General features: G+C 48.8%; 1 protein-coding gene across 1 annotated transcript; it reads right to left on the bottom strand.

Annotated features, from left to right (window-relative positions):
- Positions 1-13,583: 13,583 nt before the first annotated feature.
- Positions 13,584-18,042, bottom strand: LOC101770386 (probable cysteine desulfurase). The gene is made up of 4 exons (XM_004979068.2): positions 17,345-18,042; positions 16,655-17,156; positions 14,984-15,185; positions 13,584-14,665 (listed from the first exon to the last, which is right to left on the bottom strand). The coding sequence occupies exons 1-4, from the start codon at positions 17,649-17,651 to the stop codon at positions 13,805-13,807; spliced, it is 1,872 nt and encodes a 623-aa protein (XP_004979125.1). The 5' UTR covers positions 17,652-18,042; the 3' UTR covers positions 13,584-13,804.
- Positions 18,043-21,899: the final 3,857 nt, after the last annotated feature.

Below are 21,899 nucleotides of genomic sequence, written 5' to 3'. Positions count from 1 at the left end.
ATGGGACAGGACATTATGTTGGGCACCTTCATTAATGACAGACTGAAGCAAATCATCAGCCTAGACAAATAGGAGAGGAGAGAGGGGATCTCCCTGTCTCACCCCCTTTTTGCAGTGAAAAGGTTTTTCAGGTACACCATTTAGCAGGATTGAGGAAGAGCCGGAATTGAGAATGCTCTCTATCTAGGAATTCCATTTAGCAGGGAACCCTTTATGCTTAAGGGTCCCTTTGGTTCAACTTTCAAAGTGTTGTGGCTTCCAAAAAAAAGCTGAAAGCCAACCAAAGGCACTAGCTTCCACCTAGGTGCTTTCAAGAAAGCTGCTTTTGGATAGTTCATTTTTCACAGCAGAGATGGAGTGGCTGTGGCCGGCTGTGGATCGGTGTTTTCATAAAATTTACCCGCTGCCACTGGTTATACCGGTTCACTTCTTTTTTTCTCTTTCGACTACCCCATCTCCCTCACACCCACCGGCGCTCCCCTACCCGGCGCTGCTCCACCTCCCTAGCCCGTCATGCTCTTCCAGCCAGTGCTCCACCTACTCGGCGCCGCTCCTCCTCTCCCAGCGGCGGCGCCCTCTCCGGGCCCCTCCTCCTCTCCCAGCGGCGGCTATCGTACATATATCTATGAGCCCACCAGAAGGTTTGGACAGATCCACATATGGCGCTGGATACCGAGATGTATCAAACATGGAAGCTACGATGCAGGACGGCATAGGTTACATGGAGTCCAAGGGACTAGTCAAGGACAAAGAAACTACTCTTCCTAGTTGGAATAGAATTCTTTGGTCGAATCCGATTAGTACTCTTGTAAAACAACTACCCTGTAACCCTGCTCCCCCAATATATAAGGGCGGGCAAGGACCCCCTCAAAACAAGGACAATCAAATATGAGCAAGTTACACATAGGACGTAGGGTATCATGCGATCTAGCGGCCTAAACCTATCTAAATCGTGTGCCTACATACACCATGGAGTTCCTAATTTTGGCGACACCCACCAACCAAAACTCTACCTCAGATACTCCCTTGGTAGGTTGCCGGGTTTAAACACCGACAGCTAGCCCCTCCTCTCTCGGCGGCGACGCCCCTCCTCTCCATGCCCCTCCTCCTCTCCCGACGCAAAGGCTGCATGCCATGTCGATAGAGCTCAATAGCGCGCTGTCCTCACCGAGCTGGCCCCCGCCGCTCACCCCGATCCCCGCCGTGGGGCCTGCGGATACGCGCGGGGTGAGAAGGAGGATGGGGGTTAGGAGCAGGAGGAGGGGAGGGGAGGCCGACGACATTGGGTGCGCTAGGCGGTAGCGATTCAGGGGGCTCTACCACGGCAATCTCGCCGGGGCGTGCACGAGCTCCACCACTGGGCCTAGGTGGGGCGCGCGCGAGCTCTGCCCACCGGTAGCCGGCCGACCGCCCACGGCTCTCCTCCGTTGGCCTGAGGAAGATGATGACGTGTGCAGGAAATATGATGACGTGTGTAGGAAGATGATGAGGAAGATGTATGGGAGATTGACATGTGGGTCATGGATGGCATATGGGGCCCACTAACAGCAGTTTCTTCAAAAGCCACAGTTTTCCAACCAAAAGGCTTTCAGCTTCTCCATGGCTCACAGCAGCTTTTTCAGAAGTCACAGCTCAACCAAACACACCCTAAGGACCTGTAGTATGGTTTGATGCTCTACCTTGTCAAAGGTTTTCTCAAAATCAAGCTTGAGTATGATAATTTCTTTCTTAGATTTATGGCATATGTGAAGAAACTGAAATGCCCAAGCTAGATAGTCTTGAATGGTCCTTCCCTTGATGAACCACTTCCAAAATCACTTTCTGCAGTCTGTTAGTCATAAGCCTAGTAAGAGACTTTAGGGAGTAATGTAGCAGAGAGATAGGTCTATAGTCATTAACTATCTTAGGATTGTCCTTCTTGGGAATAAGTGTGATTAGACCACCATTGATGCTAGTAATGTCCAGATTACCAGAAGCAAAGTCATTGCAAAGTCTTAGGAAGGCATCCTTAATAATTGTCCAACATTTCTTAATAAAAACTCCATTAAAACCATCAGGGCTAGGTGCATGGTCTGGTGGCATGTTAGAAAGAACAGCATTGATTTCATCCATAGAGAAAGAATTCCCCAAATCTTCAAGATCAGTGTTAGGTGTGGACTGTAGGAGATTTTCCAAATCATACTGTATGCCTGTGAACTTAGAAATTCTCAACCTTTCTTTGAATGCATTCCAAAGAGCCCCGGCCTTTTGTGCATGATCAGTCAAACATGTGCCATCTTGCATGGTTAGACTGGAGATGTACTTCCTTCTATAGGAACATGTTGCCATAGCTTGAAACAACCATGTATTTTCATCACCAAATTTAGCCCATCTTGATGCATTCCTTTGTTTCCAATATATCCTCTTCGCTTCTAGGAGCTTACACAAATGAGACTTGATAGCCCTACGAAAATTACTTTCCAAGGAGTTGAGGGCTCTCTAACCCTCCAAACCATCCATCATGGCTAGGACAAAGTTACAATTGTGGATGAGTTTTGACAACTTAGAAAGCTCCTTACTCCGTTTTCTGAGGCATGTTCTCACCTACTTAAATTTGCTATTAAGAGTTTTGGCAGCATTGGCATGGTATGGTGTTGTATTCCAATGAAGGTCCACAACAGACAGAAAGTCACTAAACTGTGTCCAATAATTCTCAAATCTGAATAAGTTCGACTTCGGAATGTAAGTGCCAACATTGATAACATATGGACAGTGATCAGGTATAGGACATCCCAAAGCCTTAATAGAAGTGGAGGGGAAGGATAAAGTCCATTCAGATGATGTAAAAATCCAATCCAATTTCTCTAGGAGGGGGTCATCTTGCATATTGCTCCAGGTGTAACTTCTCCCTTGGAAAGGAATGTCTACCAGGTGCAGGATTAAATCATTGAAGAGCAACATGTCACTCATATTGGCCTCCGGCTTGTTTCTATTCTCAGGTGTTCTGATCAGATTCAAGTCTCCTGCAAGGATCCAATTCTCATATTCTGACATGTCAAGATGGTATAGCCAGAAGATGAATGCAGCTTTGTCCATAGGATTTGATGGGCCATATATATTCGACAGATAGAAGGAGACCCCTAACAAACAGGAAACAAACTTGATAGTCACAGTATAAGAGTTGGTGATCACAGGGGTGCTCGAGTAAAGAGAAGAGTTCCAAATGACAATAAGCCCACCAGAGGCTCCAATTGATGGAGGGAATTCAAAGTGATTCAAGTGCCTAGGGAAAAATTTTCTCAGATAAGCAGCATCAAAGATTTCATGTTTGGTTTCTTGCAAACATATAATAGATGAGGCACTCTGTGATATCTTATCTCGCAGGGCATCCCATTTTTTTGAGAATTAATTCCTCTAATATTCCACACTAGAATACTAATAGAACAATTGGTGCTATTCATGGATAAAGAATATGCATTAGAGAGGAAAGCACTGAACAAAGTTCAGGCTAACAACATAGAAAGGGATAAAAACACCACCAAATTGACAAATTAAGAGGAACATCTATTTCAAGCACAAACTTAATTGAAAGACTAAACCGATGAACAAAAGCTGAGCAGCTCAAATCCCATGAAACTAAAGAGTCTGCCAAATTACTGACCAAAAGGTGCGCAGTACCACATCTAACCAAAAGGTGCACTGCACCATAGAGAGACAGGCTAAAGGACTGACTAAGCATCATCATCGTCAGGATCCTTGATGATCACTGCAGATTCAACACCAGGCTGCATCTGGAGGAAGTCAGAGATGATTCCTTGGACAACATCAATCAACGGATGTGGAGCAGGCACCATTGAGGGACCAGTAGCAGATCCCGAGTAGATGGCTAGATATTCTTGTGCAATAGCTTCACTTTCTGTGTTGCGGAAGCCTTGGACATCCGGGTTGAGATGCTTGCTATGCCTGAGGAAGATATCCTCCAACGATTCCTTCATCTTGCGAGCGCGCCTTTTGCGCAGAGTGGCACTGGTCTTGGGTGCATCCACCTCCATCACCTCATCAAGCTCATCCTCATCATCAGAATATGGCACCAGAGGGTGTACTGGTCCAAAGACCACTGGCTGATCCTCCTGATCCACAGAAATAGAGGCCAGAACCATGAGAGACGCTTCATCATAGATGTAAGATGGTATCGTCGTGTCAAGATCAACATGTAAGGATGAGAGATGTCTGCTAAAGAAACTAATAGGTGGAGATGGAATTGAAAAGGATAAGTTAAGGAGATCTATCACCTCAGAATCAATCACAAGGGCTGAGCCACTTACCACGGGGATGATCTAGAGTGGTCGTATACAGGGGAGAGAGGTTCAGGGTTGTGATCAGAGGCTGCAAAGTCTACAGCAGCACTAGAGAATGTGTCATCCTCCATAACATCAACAGCATGTTGCACATTGTCTCTGGCTGGGGAATGCTGACCAACCGAGGATTGACTACCTGAGGCATGATCATTGCCAGCAGCAAGGCCATGGAGGCCCCTCCACCTTTGAGCAAGGGGAGACAGAGGAAAAAGAGACCCATTGGGGGGGGGATTGGATCCTCATCTGGCAGCATGGTGACTCCTTTGTGCTTTAGAACAAACACGAGGCACATCCAAGAGTGAACAAGGGAAGGAACTCTAGCAGATACAAGCACTCCATGAGGGATCTTAGCGCCATCATTCAGATTGACCTTGGCTACAACTATGGCAATGTTGTTGGTGTCATGCCAATAGTGTAACAAACCAAAGCCCACCACGGCCTTGGCAATGGTGGTGTTGTTCTTGGCATCTAGAGGGAAGATCATCAGCATTACCCACACCTCTTTATCTATATTTTGGAATCTGGCATTCTTGCCTTCATCATGTTTCGCAAAGAACATCTGATAATTCGGACCAAAATGCATAATCTTATCCAAGAACCTTTCTCTCTCCACAGGATTGTTGAACCTAACGAAAGCATCACCAATGGGGCAAAGTTGTACCTCAGCACGACGTACGCTTGTAACATCCGTGAAATCACCCGTTAAAAACCGTCTTTAAAATCTTTTTACCGCTGAGCTCCCGGAAATCAGAAATCTCCCCGGCGATTTCGCCGTCCCGGCACCCATGCCGACCCCTACCTCTTTATCTGTGCCCGTAAATCTCGCCGCGTGCCGTCGTCAGACCGCCGTGCGCGTGCTCTGACCGCGTGCCGCAATCGCCGCCGGTCCCTCTCTTTTTCTTTCTCTTTTCTCTTCCCCTTTTTCCCTTTTCTTTTTTTTTTCCTCTTTCTTCCTCCTTCTTCTTCTTCTTCCTCCTTCCTTCTTCTCTCTCCTTCTCTTCCTTCTTCCTGGCGCCTGAACAACCGGCCCCAGCTCCTTAACTCCAGGTGCCCGGCCTCCTGGCGCCATACCCCGGCCCCCGCGCCACTCGGGCCCGCGCCGCTCGGCCCGGTCCCGCCGGCCGCGCCGGCACCCTCGGGAGGCGCGCCGCCCGTCGACCGGCCCCGCGCCAGGACCTCGACGCCGTCCCCTACCTCCTTTGCTCCACCTCCGGCCCGGCCACGGCACCGGTGCCGTGCCGGCCACCACCGCCCGCTACCCCCCGGAGCCGAGCCCCTACCGCCGCCGGCCCGGCTTGCCCGGCCCCCACCGCCCTGCCGTGCCGCCGCCGCCCACCGCCGGCCATTGCCGGGCCCCTACCCCACCGGCCACCTTGCCGACTATAAAAGGAGCCCGCCCGGCCGCTCCTCTCCCCACTCACCAACACCACCACCAGCCGCGCCCTTACTTCCGGTCGCCGACGCCGCCGCCGCCCCTCCGCCCGAAGGCCGCCACCACCGGCCGCTCCTCTCCATTTCCCCCCAAGGTGAGGGGCAAAACGGAGCCCCCTCCTCCTCCTCCACCACCCACGGCCCTCGGCTCGCCGGCGGCGAGGCCCGGCCGGCCGGCCACCACCGGCCACTCTCCATCTCTCCCTCTCTCTCCAAGTTCCTGGAGAAGAGGATAAGAATACCCCAGATTTCCGATCTGACCCCCACTATCTCCCAAATTACGAACAGGTCCTCCCACCACTCTCATAAAGCTATTCGCGGATAAGCCCCTCCACCTCCAAAAGTATTTACAAAAAGGTCCCTGGTTTATTACAAATCAGTCCTAAACCTCCGTTTAAGCCCCTAATTCATGTTTAACCCGTCATTTCATGCGCCAAACTTCCTCCAATTAATCCCAAATTTCACCACGTCATCCTCTGGAATACTTTCGCCGGCCCATATCCAAATTTCCCAAAAATAATCCTTCTACCTATTTTTCGTTCACGTTTTCTGTTCGGAGCTTACGGTTAAAAACCGATCTTTCTTTTATTTATTTGTGTGCCTGTTTGTGTGTGCCGTAGATCGCGGATTGCCCGAGGAGGAGCCCGAGGAGGAGTTTGACCGCGAGCCCGAGCCCGAGGACCAGTACCGCGAGTCGGAACTCCCGGAAGGCTTTGGAGACGGCAAGTCCAATCTCACCCTTTGATGCATACTTAATACCTAGTTTTTCAAACACAACCTATTGGCCTGTTTTATGAAATGCATATTGTTTTATTGCAAGACATGGTTGGATAGCCACCCCTTGATTGTTATGATCATTCCTTGTTATCCTATGCTTATCTCTAAATATGACTTGCTCTGTTTAGATGATAACCACTGCTAGAACGCTTAGGAATTTGTTACACAACTCCAATCATTATTACAATGGTGTATTCGGAAAATAAATGTGTGTGTGTGTGTCCAAGTGAGAGAAATGGCTTTTTTGGGTTCAAGAGAAAAGGATGTGTAGACAGGATGGATGGGTACTCCTTGTGTGGGATGCCAGGATGTTGTGCTCGTACCTTGGTGGTTGAGCAATGTCGGAAGATATCCATCTTGTCGTAATTAAGGACCGAGTTGATGTGTCATCTTGCCTAACTCCACCATCGTGCAACCACTCGACCGTTGTATGGGCAACGGCTTAGCATAAATCCCACTAGCTAAATTGTTAGTCCTCAGGGGTGCTGGTGAGCAACAGGAGCTCATGGAAAAGGAGTAAGATCTTGGTGACTTAGGTCCCGGTTACGGTCTCATGAATGAGCCGTGAACCCCTTGGGTGCTTTCGTGAGGGCTAGTCAGTCTTAGCTAAGGTGGGTAATGGCTTTGTTAGGATCCGCACCGGCACTCAGGTGATCGTGCTGCGGTACCCTACTTGTGGGAAAAGTGTACAACCTTTGCAGAGTTAAAACCTATCCGGGTAGCCGTGTCCACGGCATTGGACGAGTTACGGCTTTGTCACATAACCAGTTCTTGGGCAAGGATGTCACGTGCGTGTGTGTGAGTGTTGGATTTTAGAAGAGTCCGGCAGTTGTGCCGTGCGCTATGGCGGACGGGGAGTCCGATAGCGATAAAAACTTGGATCCTTTGTGTAGGATCAACCCCACTCAATGTTTCGGGCACTAGAGGAAAGCTTTACAAAACCCTTCTAAAACAAACCCTTGCATATGTTGAAAATTTAGCTTTACCGCAAATGAACTCTAGCCTATCCTTGTTGTAACCTGTGCATGAACTTGCTTGTATCCCCCTCCGTGGATGGGGTTGGACTTGTTGAGTACGTTTGTACTCACCCTTGCTTCGTTGCTACAGAGGAAGACCCGGACTTCATCGCCGAAGACCTTGAGTAGAGGTTGTGTCCGCACCCAACGCTGCCTGTGGTGTTGGCCTTTCCAAGATGCTACTGCTGCCGTGTAGTCCCGAGTGATGTCTTTTCGCAGTTGCTTGGTTAGCCGCTGTTATTTATTTACTGCTTATCGCTGCGTGGCTTACACGCCCACTCCCTCGGGAGTTGTACGGTAACTGAATTATCTGTCGAATAAATGTGCTATCAGCCTCCTGGGACTGATATTTGTATCACATTTAGTCTCTACTTATGTGGGGACGCTTCAACACTGTAGTTGTGGATGAAGAAGTCCTTGAGCTTTGCCGCCATCAGCTTGAAATCATCCTTGTGCACCTCCGGCACCAGGTGGAGGATAGCCAGATCTCATTGAAAGAATCCATGCACCCAGCAAGATAAGCAGCGAGGATAAGCGGCGGGGCATTGGGATTATGCAGCATGACTTCATGGCCACGAGAAGTGTGAGGTTGGGGATCAACGCTGAAAGATGCCATAGGCGGCACCGGAACGGCCAAGGTGGTGGGGGTTTTTGGTGAACTCGAGGAAGGTGAAGGGTCGGTGGCATGGAAAAAAGGTAGGGTGGGATTTATTTTGTAGAGCAACCTCCGGATATAAAGGCGAGACAAAAGGCTCCGGAGCGTAGGCTGATGGGATGTGCTGGGCCTTAGGTCTATAGGCAGCGAGTTGATATTTCCTAGCCCAGCACGCACGCGCCAGGTGACCGTAACGGTAGCAAGACTTGCACCAGATGTCTTGGGTGCAAGTTGCACCAAGATGACCTTTAGCAAGGCAACAAAAGCAGGCTAGCTAGGAAAGATTGCGAGAAGAGCGGGTTTTGCTGTTTGATGAAGATTTTGAATTAGAAAATGAAGAGTTTCATGTGTTACTTCGCTCTCCAGACCACATCAGGAATCCTGGATCCCATCCGATCGAAGATAGAGGCCCTTTGGCCAAGATCAGCAGCAAAATCGGTGGCAAAATAAGATCGGGGATAGGAGATTCTCTGAAAAGCTGATTTGGCATCCTTTGCTCATGGTTGCGCAACAACCAAAGCATAAGTCCTGGATTTAGAGTGAGGGGCAGGTTGCCATTGATTATCTTGCTCTTAGTTCTATTTGAACTTATCATGAACAAAATTAGGGTTGCCATGAAAAAGATGGCGAAAGATTTGCAAATCACTTTTCCTAGTCGGTGGATCATAAGACCCACCAATTTGGAAACCATCGAGAAACGAAACATCTATTCCGCTTGATGAACAACACGAAAATCACGAGCAACACTGCCCAAAACCAATTGAAGGATCAGAGAAACCACATCTTCATCGAGGTGAAAGGCGGAGTGACCAAACGAGGTGAGAAGGAAGAAATCACCAGCATCATCAGAAGAGGAGGCAGAGGAAAGAGAGCCGAACTGATCATGGGCGAGGGCTTCAAAATGCAACCTAGGTTGGAAATCTAGGGAAGAGAGGCCCGCCATGGTGTAGATCAGAAGGATCCATGGAGGTTTGTTGGACTTGCCTCAGGCAAGGAGATCGCCGCGTGCACTGTCGGGAGTGCCTTGATCCCTTGGCCTAGAGTGTTTTTGTATGATTGCTTTTCTCATGATACTCTACCTTGCATTCACCCGACATCTCTCTTGTCGGACGATGCATAAGATGAGGTAAGGCTAGTAGCCGCTATCATCGGATGACAGGCTACTGCTGCTTCCCTTGGGCTTGATGCCGCATTAATCCTTTTCGCCGAAGCTAAGGGATCTCCCAAAGTTCTTGGAGGAGAAACCCATGGCGGAGGCAATGGGCTGGACCAAGGACGAATTTGCGCTTTGCGTTGTATCATAGCAGATATAATCTTACTCACTAGCGGTTCCTACGAATGCTTTTTGTTACAAACGGAACTAGAACATAACTCCGGCAGTTCATTTTCTGCTTGTTGAAGGTCTTGAATCATGAAGCCTGCTGCCCTTGCTTCGGCAATGAACTAGGGCGTCGATATCTCCTCCTAATCAGAATCTGCATCTTCTGTTGCCCAAAATTTGAAGTTCAAAGGTTTGACTCCATGGATCGGCTTGGGAGTGCCTAACGCCTCCGCTGCCAGAGCTACCACCCTAGATAGTGCCTCCCATCCTTCTTTGCATCTCCGGTCTTCAGAATCTTCATATCCGTCATCGACGTCATCTTGGATGCCATGCGCATCTCCAAGTGGTTGCACAGGATATATATCATATAAGTAGAACTTTACAGGCATTTGTACACTGCTGATGTATGCCTGCAGAAGCCCACTCGCAAGTAACGAAGCACCAAATGATCTGATGTATTGCGTCTTCCTCTTGTTAGATCGGACCATTTTTTTTTTGAGTGACTCTTGTTAGATCCATTTAGCATGCACACTTGAACCAATCGAGACACTTCAATTCCTGAATGAGCTTCCAGCGACACTTCAGCATGCACAAACTCATCATCATCATCATCATCAAACTTTTCTGCATGTGTAGAGACACGTACGTTCGTTCAACTAGTTAGCTAGTCATCACTGTTCATTATCTGGGACTAAGCATCCATCTTGTGTTGGACTTGGTCATTGAACTATTTGCAACTTCTTTCACAAAATACTTGGTTTTTGTTGGTGTACACAATCTTCAACGGTTGATCTTTTAGGCTTGTACAACATATACAAAGCACAAAAACCCAAAGCCCTCCCCCCCTAAATTTTTTAGGCATGGATGAAGAGAAAGTGGAAGAAAAGGAGGAGGGAGGAAGGAGGAGTCAAGAGCTGGATCAGCCCATGTAATCATAGATCATCCAGCATTCACAATCACTATGGATAGTTTTTTTCACAATCCATCAAGCACACTCTATTTAGCTTACACACTAAGAGAAGGAACGTCCATGATCTGCTGTAAAGATGAGTGATTGCAGAGTAAGAGCCACGTGGCAAGTTGCAGTAGTTAGAGGGATGGGTGAGCTTATGTGTAATTTTTCTCTCAAAACCGCACGCTTGGATCAGGGAATTTGTATTGAATTGATGCAATAAAAATGAGATCCAATACATGGATATTTTTTACCTTTTAGTTTTTATCAGTGTTTGCCTACACGGGCGTCTAGCTGGTTTACACAGCGTTTAAATGCTACGTTGTAGCTAGCCGTGTCCGTTTAATCAGGCGTTTACCCGTTTAATGACCGTTTAACCCATTTAAATAGCCATTTAGCTCGAATAAATAGCTAAACAATATGTGAATGCACCGGTACGTTGAACACTTTAAACATAAAATTTCATCATTTGAACGCACCACTCCCAACAATTTTAATATATCAAAATTGTTCACATTTATTAGAAGAAAAAAGGAAATAAAAGACAAATATTGGCTTACCTCCCTTTGCACTGGACCGACCATTATCGCTAGTTGGGCTGTCCAAGGACGGTTTCGGCCGTTCTGTGCATTTGGACCTTTTGAGGAATTCAAGCCTTTTCTAGTTGTTTCTCCTTGTGCTTTCATCCCGGCCCAATAAAAGGCTTCCAGTTTCGTCGTCGACGTGGCTGACAAAAAATGAAGGTAGAACGCCGGAACCGGGGATGCACGGGCGGTTCATATAATACCTATGCTTAGCATGTTTTAACTCACATAGTATACTCTATGATCATAGCAAGTCAAATACAGCTTTGTAGTTACCCGCAAAAAAAATACAGCATTGTAGTTTCATACGCCGAGGCCATAAAAAGTCGACCACAACATGTATTCCTGTCGAAAAAAAAAAGAAAAAAATACACCCACGTATATTCCCATTGCCACCACTCGCTTTCTTTCTTTTCTCCCATTCCTTTTTCCCCAAAAAAAAAAATAAATCGATGGGTTGTCACGATCCTGATCTCTATCCCGGCCTGTGCGCAGGCACAACACAACAGGCGGCAGCCGGCTCGCATGCCATGCATGATGCATCATGCATGCAGGCGCCTGGACCAACCATTCAACCATGACGTATGCACACATGTTAACAAGTCTACTCCGTCGACGCGTGAAGTAAAACCACGGCATCGACGTGTTGCCAACGAGCACAGAGCAAAGTCAGCTTTGGCGAGAACAAAATAGCTAGCCTGCTTCTTGGGTTTCTCTTATTCTTATTCCAATCGATCTGCCACTTGCCAAGGTTGACTTTGCCAATTGGACGGCCAGCTACTTGGGCTTAATTCCCCTCCTCACTCACGAATATGATATCTTTTGGACATTTCCTCCCCTGGCATGCACCGACATTTGGCGCTCGTTGATGCGATGCCGCGCCGAGTAGTAAGTCACGCAAAAGATTGATGTCCTGCACTTTTCTCCGACTCAATTGAGTAAAATTTACGTTCGTGAGCAGTGAATGATTCAAACTTTTATTTCGGAAGAAAAAAAAAACAGAACCATTCAAACCTCCAGGGAGAAGGCACCGTCGAGGTCACATGCCGGCACTTGAATCACTGGCTCGTTCTCCCCTATTCCAATTTCCAACGACTCTGATGATGGCACCGTTCCAGTGAATTTTCCAAAAATTTCGGAAACTTCCAGCTTCGCTAGGTTGCTGTTGCTGCTGCTTTTTTGCTTCGAACCTGCACGCGTATCTTATCACAAGAAAGCTCTATTTGAATAACATATATGATTCTGTACATAAGGCTAATGATTGACCTGGAAGTATGATCCGCAAGCAAGCAAGAGATCGGGTCTGCACTGTACAGCATAAATTCAAGCATCCGATCGATCTATTGGCATGTGGCACTCCGGCAGGCATGGAGCATCTGCCCTACACTGACGGACGGATTTTAGTTGGCAGATAGATGTGCTTGCATGGATGATGCATGGCATGGGCAGTTGCTTCATTGCTTGACATGACCATGCCCGCCTGTATTCTGAAAGGCTCGGACCTTCGCTTCTGAGGTCATGGATGCATCAAGAGCCGAGTCCAGCTGCCTGGAGTGACCTATCTGCTGGATACTGATGCAATAAGCGTTAAGCAGGTAGTATCATTATATTTGTCGGAATTTGATTGGGAATACTGTTCCTTGCTTTGGTCCATATCATCCTTCTATCAAAGCATTTATGAGCTACTGAAATGAAATGTATATACCAAAATAGTATAGGAAAGAGGGAGGCAGCAGGGGTTCGGATTGAAATTCGACTGATATTTTACCATACCCGTACATACCGGCCCATTTTCACCGAATTTGGTATGAGCTTCAAATTCCAATCAAAATTTGGTTTGATTTCTAAATTTTTGGCCGAAAACCGGTCCACGGGTCTCACCGGCCATATCCGGTATTTTTTCTTTATCCGGTAACATGAACACGGTACATTGACAATTACTCTCTATGTTCTAGGTTATAAACATTCTAACCTTATCTTAAGTCAAATATATAGGAAAATATATAAATATCTATAAAATCACAAAAAAAATTAGATACACACTAGTTAATATATACTAGCTGTGCATTTATTTAATATTATAGATATTAATATTTTTAATAAATTCGGTCAAAGTTATATGAATTTTACTTAGAATAAACCTAAAATGGAGGAAGTACTACCTAGCTAAAATGCACCTCAATTATATTCCAAATACGGTAATGCTACAGAACAGACATCCGGAATCTAAAAAAATCGAACACTAGACATATGTTGCAAAACTTAGCATCGATGTTGCAACTATTGTTTAGCATGTTTCACACTAAAGCATCAAACATAGCGTCTATATTGCGGCCAAAATTTTTATCTCAGAGTCGAATGACGCAATCAACATTATTTTTCATGTTGAAAATAATGACGCTAATGTTGCACGAGGTAAAATTTGATGTTTCGTTTCCATCAGACGTCCAAGCCCTAGCAGCGTCGATTGCAAATATTCTGCTATAGTCTCCGAATAGCTAGACATGCAATGGTACAAGTATAATGCCCTCATATACAGTCTCATAACAAGCAGTAAGATTCTACAGGCTCATCTTCCCTGTTAGCGGAAACTCTATAAATTTGGTTTCCACAAAGAAAAAGAAAACCCTGTAATCGATTTTATACGCTATACAGTATATAGCAGTACTATTTTAGTGCTTAATTGGAGCCTCAAGTCGATCGACGATACGGTTCCACACCGATGATTGAATCACACTCGAAAGAGTATAATGTCAGGATCTATTCCCTTGGGCACGCTCGAAACGAGCTCGTCGTACGTGTCCGGCAGCGAGAGCGCGATCCTGGTGGCGATCTCCAGGTAGCTCTCGTACTTGTCACCGACGAGCCCCCCACCATCGGCGGCCTGACCATCCCCGCTGGCGGCGGCCTTCTTCTTTTGGTCGTCAGCATTAGCGGCGACGTGACGACGATGGTCGCCGCCGCGGAGAAGGTCCTCCCTCATGGCGTGGTGCTTGAACGTCCGTCGCCGGAACGCCCAGTTGCCCGTGGCCCAGTCGAAGGCGTAGAGCGGGAGGAATCGGTGGCCGTGCGCGGCGACGAAGTCGACGGCGGCGAGCACGAACCGGAGCTCCTCGCGGGACATGTAGTAGGCGAAGCTCACCCGCGTCCACCCGGGCTTCACGCCGTGGAAGCCCCGGACGATGGCGGCGCGGATGCGGAGCGAGAGCTCCTCGCCGACGCCGAGGAGCGCGTGCCCGTAGGGCCCCGCGCACGCGCACCCGCCCCGTGCCTGGATCCCGAACAGGTCGTTGAGGAGCCTGGCCACGAACCGGCCGTGCAGGGGCAGCCGCCGGCGGTCGCCGTCGGGTGGGTAGACGAGGAAGGAGAAGATGGGGAGGCGGCGCGCCGTGACGTTGCCGAGAACCTCGACGTTTGGGTTGGCGAGCAGCCGCGCCATGGCGGCGTCGGCGTAGGCGCGCTCCCGAAGCGCGACGGCGTCGCGGCCGACGTGCTCCTTGACCCAGAACGCCAGCGACGCGCGCACCTTCTGCACGATCGGCGGCGTGCCGGCGTCCTCCCGCTCCTCGATGTCCTCGTAGTACACCGTGTCCTGCATGTTACACGCACGTGTGTGTACAAGTCAGCAGCGAGCTCTCGTCGTGCATGCACATGGTAATTAGCACACATGCATGTATACGTCTAGTACTTGCACTCTGTGACTTCGGTGATTCATCTGAACGATTTTCATGGAAAATGATTGCAGTACTAGAGTACGAAATGTTCGAATTTCATAACACTGGTCCGTATTACCAAAAGTTCTATATTGATTTTTGAATGTGTATAAAAACATGCATGTGCAACAGTGCAAGAAGAAAAGTACTTTGTAGCTAGCTAGCAACTAGCAAGCAGGACTTAATGGTCGCCTGACCTCTTCGCTGAAGCCGTTGACGTAGGCGACGGTGCCGCCGCCGCAGGTGGTCGGCGGGTGGCCGGCGAGGCGGTAGAGCGCCTGGTTCATGAGCAGGATACCCGGTGTGCCCGGCCCACCGACGAACTTGTGCGGGCTCAGGAACACCGCGTCGTACCCGTCCATCTCCCCCGACCTCATGTCGATGTCCACGTAGGGCCCACTGCGCAGAGACACACACACACACAGAGATAAAAAACCGTTAGCAGTTTGAGACACCCACAATTAAGTCACACATCATCACAATGTCAGACAGAGCAAGAACAATGCACTCTGATGGTTCATTCAAAATCTCTTTCATTTATTTTCATATCTTCGTTTATTTAATTTTCGTAGTTGTTGGTGCGCAGATATATTATATTATGAATGATTCTTTCTCTATCAACAATACTAATAAACATGAGGTAGCAAAGAAACATGGGTGAGGAGATAGACGACGCGATGCCATATTGAAGCCTGTGTTTTCATTAGAGAGGTTCAGACAGCGAGATGTCAATGGCTTTCGCAGTCAGATGAGCTACGAACTTGACTTGCGATCCTGTGGTCTCTGATCGACCGTACCCAATGATAGTTTCTTTCTGCTCCTTCTGATTGACTTGGAAAAACAAAGCCGGGCAAGGAATTGAGATTGCTTCAACGATGCGAAAACCTGACAACTAACCGAAGCAATACTTCAACTTCGTCTAATAACGTGTGATCGATGCGTTTTGTTTTGGATCGGAATTGATAACGTATGGTGTTGGTATACGCATTATTAGTATACAGCAGGCGGTGATGGCATCGGAGGTCAAGGTGAGATCATCATGGAGCTAGGGCAGGTGGGCGAAATTTGTCAAATTTTGATGTCAAGGATGGGAGAAACGGGTGTGTTTCTGATGAAGAAATCAATTAAATCGAGAGACCGATCTCTGTCCGGCTATACTTGGCTTAGCTTGGTTGAGTATTCAAACAATGCCGCTTGATTTTTCTTTTTTCTGTTCAGGTCGTCTGACGACCTATGAATGGATCCAACAGTGTGGACACTGAATTTCGACCCAATCACCACAGCAGGTGGTGGAAATTTGTAATGTTCTACAGCGTCAGCTTTGAAACCCACGTATAGCACATGTAATCACATATAGTTTTTCTAATGAGACGAGAGGTTGCTGGCTGCATTTGGAAATTGATGAACTGTATTCTGTAAAGACTTTCTTGGTCAAATTCATGCCAGACTCTTGTGTTTTCATACGTTATCATCACGAGCCTAGAAATTTATATTACGTCTACAACAAGGAAAATACGATCGAGTAGGAACAGCATAAATATATCCTTTTCTAGTTTGTTGGGATGCAAACATGAATATTTCTAGAATCGAAGAACGTAACGTTGAAATTCAAAGCACAAACTACCGTCCCTGCTAGAATCAAAGAACGTAACATGTTGAAATTTAAAGCACAAACTACTGTCCTACACCATGGAACTAGCCTAGTCATACGTACGGTTCCTTGTTTTTTCACACCTGGTGCAATGCAAGACACAGCTGCGAATTCGACTAGATGATATTTTGAGTGGAATTTTGGCATGAGTAACGAATGCAAGTCAAACAAGAAAGTACAATTTCTGACAACGAGCTAGAGGCGCGCACGTACGTACCTGGCGGCGAAGTCGAAGCACGCGAAGGCGCCGTGCTGGTGGAGGATGCGTGCGATGGCGCGGGTGTCGGTGAGCACGCCGGTGACGTTGCTGCACGCCGAGAAGGCGCCCAGCATGGGGCGGTCGGCGTGCTCGGGCGCCGCCAGCGCTCGCCGGAGCGCTTCGAGGTCGACGAGCCCGTCGCCAGCCGCGGGGACCTCGACGACGTCGGCGAGGCTCCGGCGCCACGACAGGAGGTTGGAGTGGTGCTCGTAGGGCCCCACGAAGACGATCCACCGCTCCTCCGGGCGCAGCAGCTGGCGAGCCCGCAGCGCCGCCGCCGGGCACGGCGCCACCCCGATGGCCTCCTGCAGCCGTTTGGCGGCCGCCGTGGCGCCCGAGCCGCAGAAGAGCAGCGCGTCGCCGGGGCCCGCGCCCATGCACCGCTTGATGTAGCGCGCCGCCTTCCTTGCCGTCCGCGTCGTCCGGCTCCCCACGTAGCTGTCTTCCGTGTGCGTGTTCCCTGCATCACATCAATCACACACATCCATTGATCAGTGCATGCAACACGTATGTGTCAATCTTTTTTTCCCCTCTCTTTGGAAAAAAAAAATCTAATGATCATGTCTATCAATCTTGCTGCATGGATGGAAATGGAAGATGGAGAGAAGAAGATTGAGATCGATCACATGCATGCTCATGGCGACTGACCGTAGAAGGGGAGGAGGTGCTTGAGGATGTAGTCCTCGATGTAGAGCAGCGCGCGGCCGGAGGCTGTGTGGTCGGCGTAGAGCAGCGCGCGGCGGCCGAAGGGAGTCTCGAACTCGGCGTCGCCGCCGACGAGCTGCGACCGCACCCACTCCACCCTCTCCTCCGCCCTCGCGCTCCGCTCCGACCTCGCCCGGAGGAGGCTCACCAGGGTAGTACTACTCGTATTCGTACCATCATTCCCCGACACGCCGCCGCCTTTCCTGCCGCCGCCGCCGCCGCCGCCCATCACCGCTTGAAGCGACGGCATGCCTATTATCTAGCTATTCCTTGCTCCCGGCCGACAGTTCCTTGCAAGTTGCAAATGCTGCCCAGCAATATCAAAATGCTCCCGATCGCAGCAAGACTTGCAATGCCTGAATGTCTTGCATGGCGGTCATAGACTCGCATAGCAAGTACATGTATATATACATCCACGAACGTGACGATTAGAAGTGATTCGAAGAACAATCCCGATTGGATGAGGAGAATACTAACCAATAAATGAAATGCATGTGAGATGACTTATGGGATCTGCATCGCCGGTGGTCAACAGGAATTGCTTGCGATGGTCGCCAAATTGGACGCTCAACTGGCCAGCAGCAATTGCTGCGCGCGCATACGTGCTGAGCTGGCTAGATTAGAGAGTATAGATTTGTTCGCAGACGAGACGACCTTTGCTAGTTTGCTGCGTGCATCAGCACGGTGAGTTTTCTATGCTTCGTGATCGGAGTCGCAGCAGGTAGGTGCGCTCCATTTGGTCGGTTTTCAGAGGCGTTGCATCATCGTCGCCACCCGCAGCGGAACGCACAAAGTTTTTTCATCGGCACGGTTAACCGCCGGAGCCGCCGGCTGCTGCCGGAGCGACAGATGTGAGCCCAGTTTTTCTTGCAGTTTGACACGGATGCTGACTTCGATATTAATGCCTGATTGATCGAGAACGCTCGCGCATATCGTGTGCAGCTAATTCAATCCACTTCCGTAGTTTGTCTTCAAAATTAAACTTTGACCATTATATTCGTACAGATTTAAATATATCATTATAGTTTAGAAAACCACTATAGCACCAAACATCTTGAAATAAGAATAAATCTAAATACAAATCCGACCACCTGTCTATGACTCAAAACCCGGATGCTATGCTTAGTTCACAAAAGAGGGATCACTTGGTAGTAGTAGTTGTCGCATGTTTTATAAATAATTGTAAAATATGTACACCTAAATTAATTTTCCCCTAAAACATTTTTTATACGACCGATTTTAGTTTTTAATTTAAATAGAAAAATTGCATAGTGCATAATACTAGCTAGGTTGTGTGCAAAAAGAAGTTCAAGCAGTTTTTTAGGTACGCATCAAACTATTTATGATGGCATCAAACTCGCCTGACCTCGTAAAATTTTGGACATTGGTGTGGTCCATAAAAACACAACTTGGAGCACCAATATCCATTGTCGTGGGTACAAAAGCAAATCGTGTGTGCTATTTAACAATGAATAGAGCTAGCTAGCAGTCCAACCGGGGCTTCAAAAGGGAAAGAGTGAAACGAATTTCATTTTAAACCTAGATGGCGCATTAACTTATTCTTGGAATGGCTCCATATGATTTTGGAAAACTCATTGCCTGGGATTTGTCCCGGGCTCCCGGCCCATCTACATGGTTCCTGATGTGAACACATCCAGTGTAGTCAAGCTAATGGGCTGGATTATCCCCAAAAAAGGCTAATGGGCTGGATTGTTCGTTTCGGCGCAGCATTTGGTCCATATGTGCTCCCAACTTTTTTGGACCGAGTGAGAAATAATTTATCGCCCCTCAAATATACTCTCATTGAGGGCAGTTGGGCTAGTCTGTTGGGAGAATAGCTAGTTGGGCCTTCCTCTGGCCTGCTAAGTAACTGACCCTCACGAAAGCAGCCCTAATATTTGGTCCATTCTATGGTCAGCCCAAATTCGTCGCTTCAACAAGTATCATCAATCAGCCCATGCACAAGCGGAGGTTGGCAGCGCAAATCTCATCATGGAGCACGCTGGTAACTGTAAATTTAAGTTACTTTCGGTTGGTCGGAGTAAAAATTTCAACAAAATTCACCTCCCCCTTTAAAACATGTACCTCCACAATGATAAAAACATAAGCTTACTGGCGATGTACTGTGCCGAATAGTCGATTCATGTGATTAAATTAAATGCGTTCTTGGCTTAAGAAATAGAACGGATAATCCATCACCCAGACCAGACATATGCAGTTGAACAGGAGAGTGCACATGGGAAAAGTAGCCACCCCATCAAAACTGATAGGAGCAATCCGGGCTTGATGGACTACTGATGCATAGGGCGATGTAATTAAGTAAACACCCATGTAAAATAAAAATTTCCATTTCGACGGCTAACCTTACCATTTTCAACAAAACACACGCGCCTGCTGCGCCGCCACGACAGCGTGGTTCTCATTCTCTTAGCTATAGGTGGCCAGATGGGCCAGGCCCATTGGGTGATCCGAGGCCCGACACTAAAACACCGACATTAACCCGATCCGACACGCAGTGAATAGTGCCCAGGCCGGTCCGGCACTATGCGTGGTGCAATGCCTGGGCTGCCACTCGGGCTCTAGTGCCGGCCCAGGCTCGGCACGACGGCAGCTCGATTAGACCAGCTAATACCCCCGCTACCCCATATAAAATAGCAAAACCCTAGCCTATCCCCTTGTTTCTCTCCTCTCCGACCACCTAGCCACCACATCTCCCTCCCCAGCTCACGCCTCCTCTGCTGCTGCTCCCTTCTCCCGCCACCGAGCTCCCCTCCGGCCCTCCCTTCTACTGTCACCGCTTGAACTTCTCCTACCCTCGAGCACTTCTGTTGCCACCGCCACCATGGGGGCGCGCTGGCGTGGTTGGGAGCCGCGGTGGCTGTCGCCTCCTCGGGGGCTTGGTGGGGAGTCGCGTTGGTCGCCGTCGCCACAGGGGCGTGGCTCGGAGCCATGCCGATCGCTGCCGCCTGAGCCGCCGCCGTGGGGGTGCACCTGGGAGCCGCGCCAGCCTCCACCGCTGTGGGAGCACAGTTGGGAGCTGCGCTGCTCCCACCGCCGATGAGGGCACCGATGGGGAATTTTTTATGGATTTTGTGCGATGGATCTAATGTCTATGTTTGTGTATATTTATGTGATAGATTCATGAAATTTGGTGATTCTTGTGATAAATTTCTTGATTCTTGCATGTTGATTTGAGTGCTCCTCTTGCTTGCAATGCTTGGCCCGGCACTAGCATGACAGTGCCTGCCGTGCTTGCGACAAAATGGCCATAGTGATGGGTCTAGGCTAGCAGTTCGGCCCGTAGTACCGGCCCAACCTAGCATGACTAAGCCATCGTGCCTTATAGTACCAGGTCGGATCAAATCGGGTTAGTGCTGGGCGGCCCATCTATCTATATTCTCAGCCTGACAGGTCGGCACCCTGAACCCAATGCCACACGGCGCCGCGCGGAATGCCTTGCCTTGTTACCTCACAGAAAACACACGCGGCCCGTGAGGCCGTGACAAGAGCCGGCCAACAGCCGCCGCCGCTTTACAAGCTACCGCGATCCGCAACAACACACCTCCGCCAGCAGCAGGAGGCGCCAACCAGCACACGAGCACCACACGTCGCGATGCATGCTAGCTGCGCTGCGCGGCGGTGCGGCCCTGCCGGCCACCGTCGTACGCGCTCGGTCGGTGTCGCTCTCCGACAGCGGCGCGAGGCCACATGCCGTGTCGCCGTCTCGACATTAACCAGCGCCGCGCTTGCCGGTCGGCCGGCTTCGCTCGTCAGTTGGGCCTAGCCGATACCCGCTTGCTTGCCCCGGCCCGTCGTCGTCTCTCGATCGATCGAGTCCCCATCGCACGCGTGACATCCCCGCGTCCGGCAGTTATTTTGCTGAGGGGACGTGACGGCTGATGCCTGATTTGATGATTGATTAGAGATCGTTTCTGCTTACGCGTGTCTCGCTTGTGTCGTCCTTGCTGCGCGCGTACTGGGCGGGCTGTATGATTGTTCTTGCGAGGGGGCCTAATTGCGGCTAAATGGCGGCAGCGAAATATAGGTCGGGGTTTTAATTAACTAATTAAGTCATTAATCTGCCGGTCGGAGTAATCTAGCATCTGCCTGTCAATTGCGGTTGCAGCTGATTTTTTTAGCATAGATTTGGAAACATCAACTGATGTCTAAAGTGACATCATTAGCTAGGACGATGCTAATTAAGTCACTATATTTGAGTTCATTGCATTGGATGGATGGGATAATCATGAATGAACCGGTCAATACATGGAGGAACACGCAACCCTACCATTTTGAGACGATGAGTGAACAGTAACACATCTATGCAATCACTATTTGGGAGTAAATGTTGCTACCGGCATCTCATTCTAATTCCATAGGTCGATTACCTTGTGATATCACATCATATCGATGTTAATTTGTACCTCAACCACGTTCATTTCGGAGGCACTAATGGTGATTTCACAGTACTTAAGGAAACGTAGGTTTCACTTCATAA

The sequence above is a fragment of the Setaria italica genome, chromosome VIII (genome assembly GCF_000263155.2).
Source record: "Setaria italica strain Yugu1 chromosome VIII, Setaria_italica_v2.0, whole genome shotgun sequence".
Taxonomy (NCBI): Eukaryota; Viridiplantae; Streptophyta; class Magnoliopsida; order Poales; family Poaceae; genus Setaria; species Setaria italica.
The sequence above is the reverse complement of the archived record's forward strand: the minus strand, read 5'-3'. Positions and strand labels throughout refer to the sequence as shown.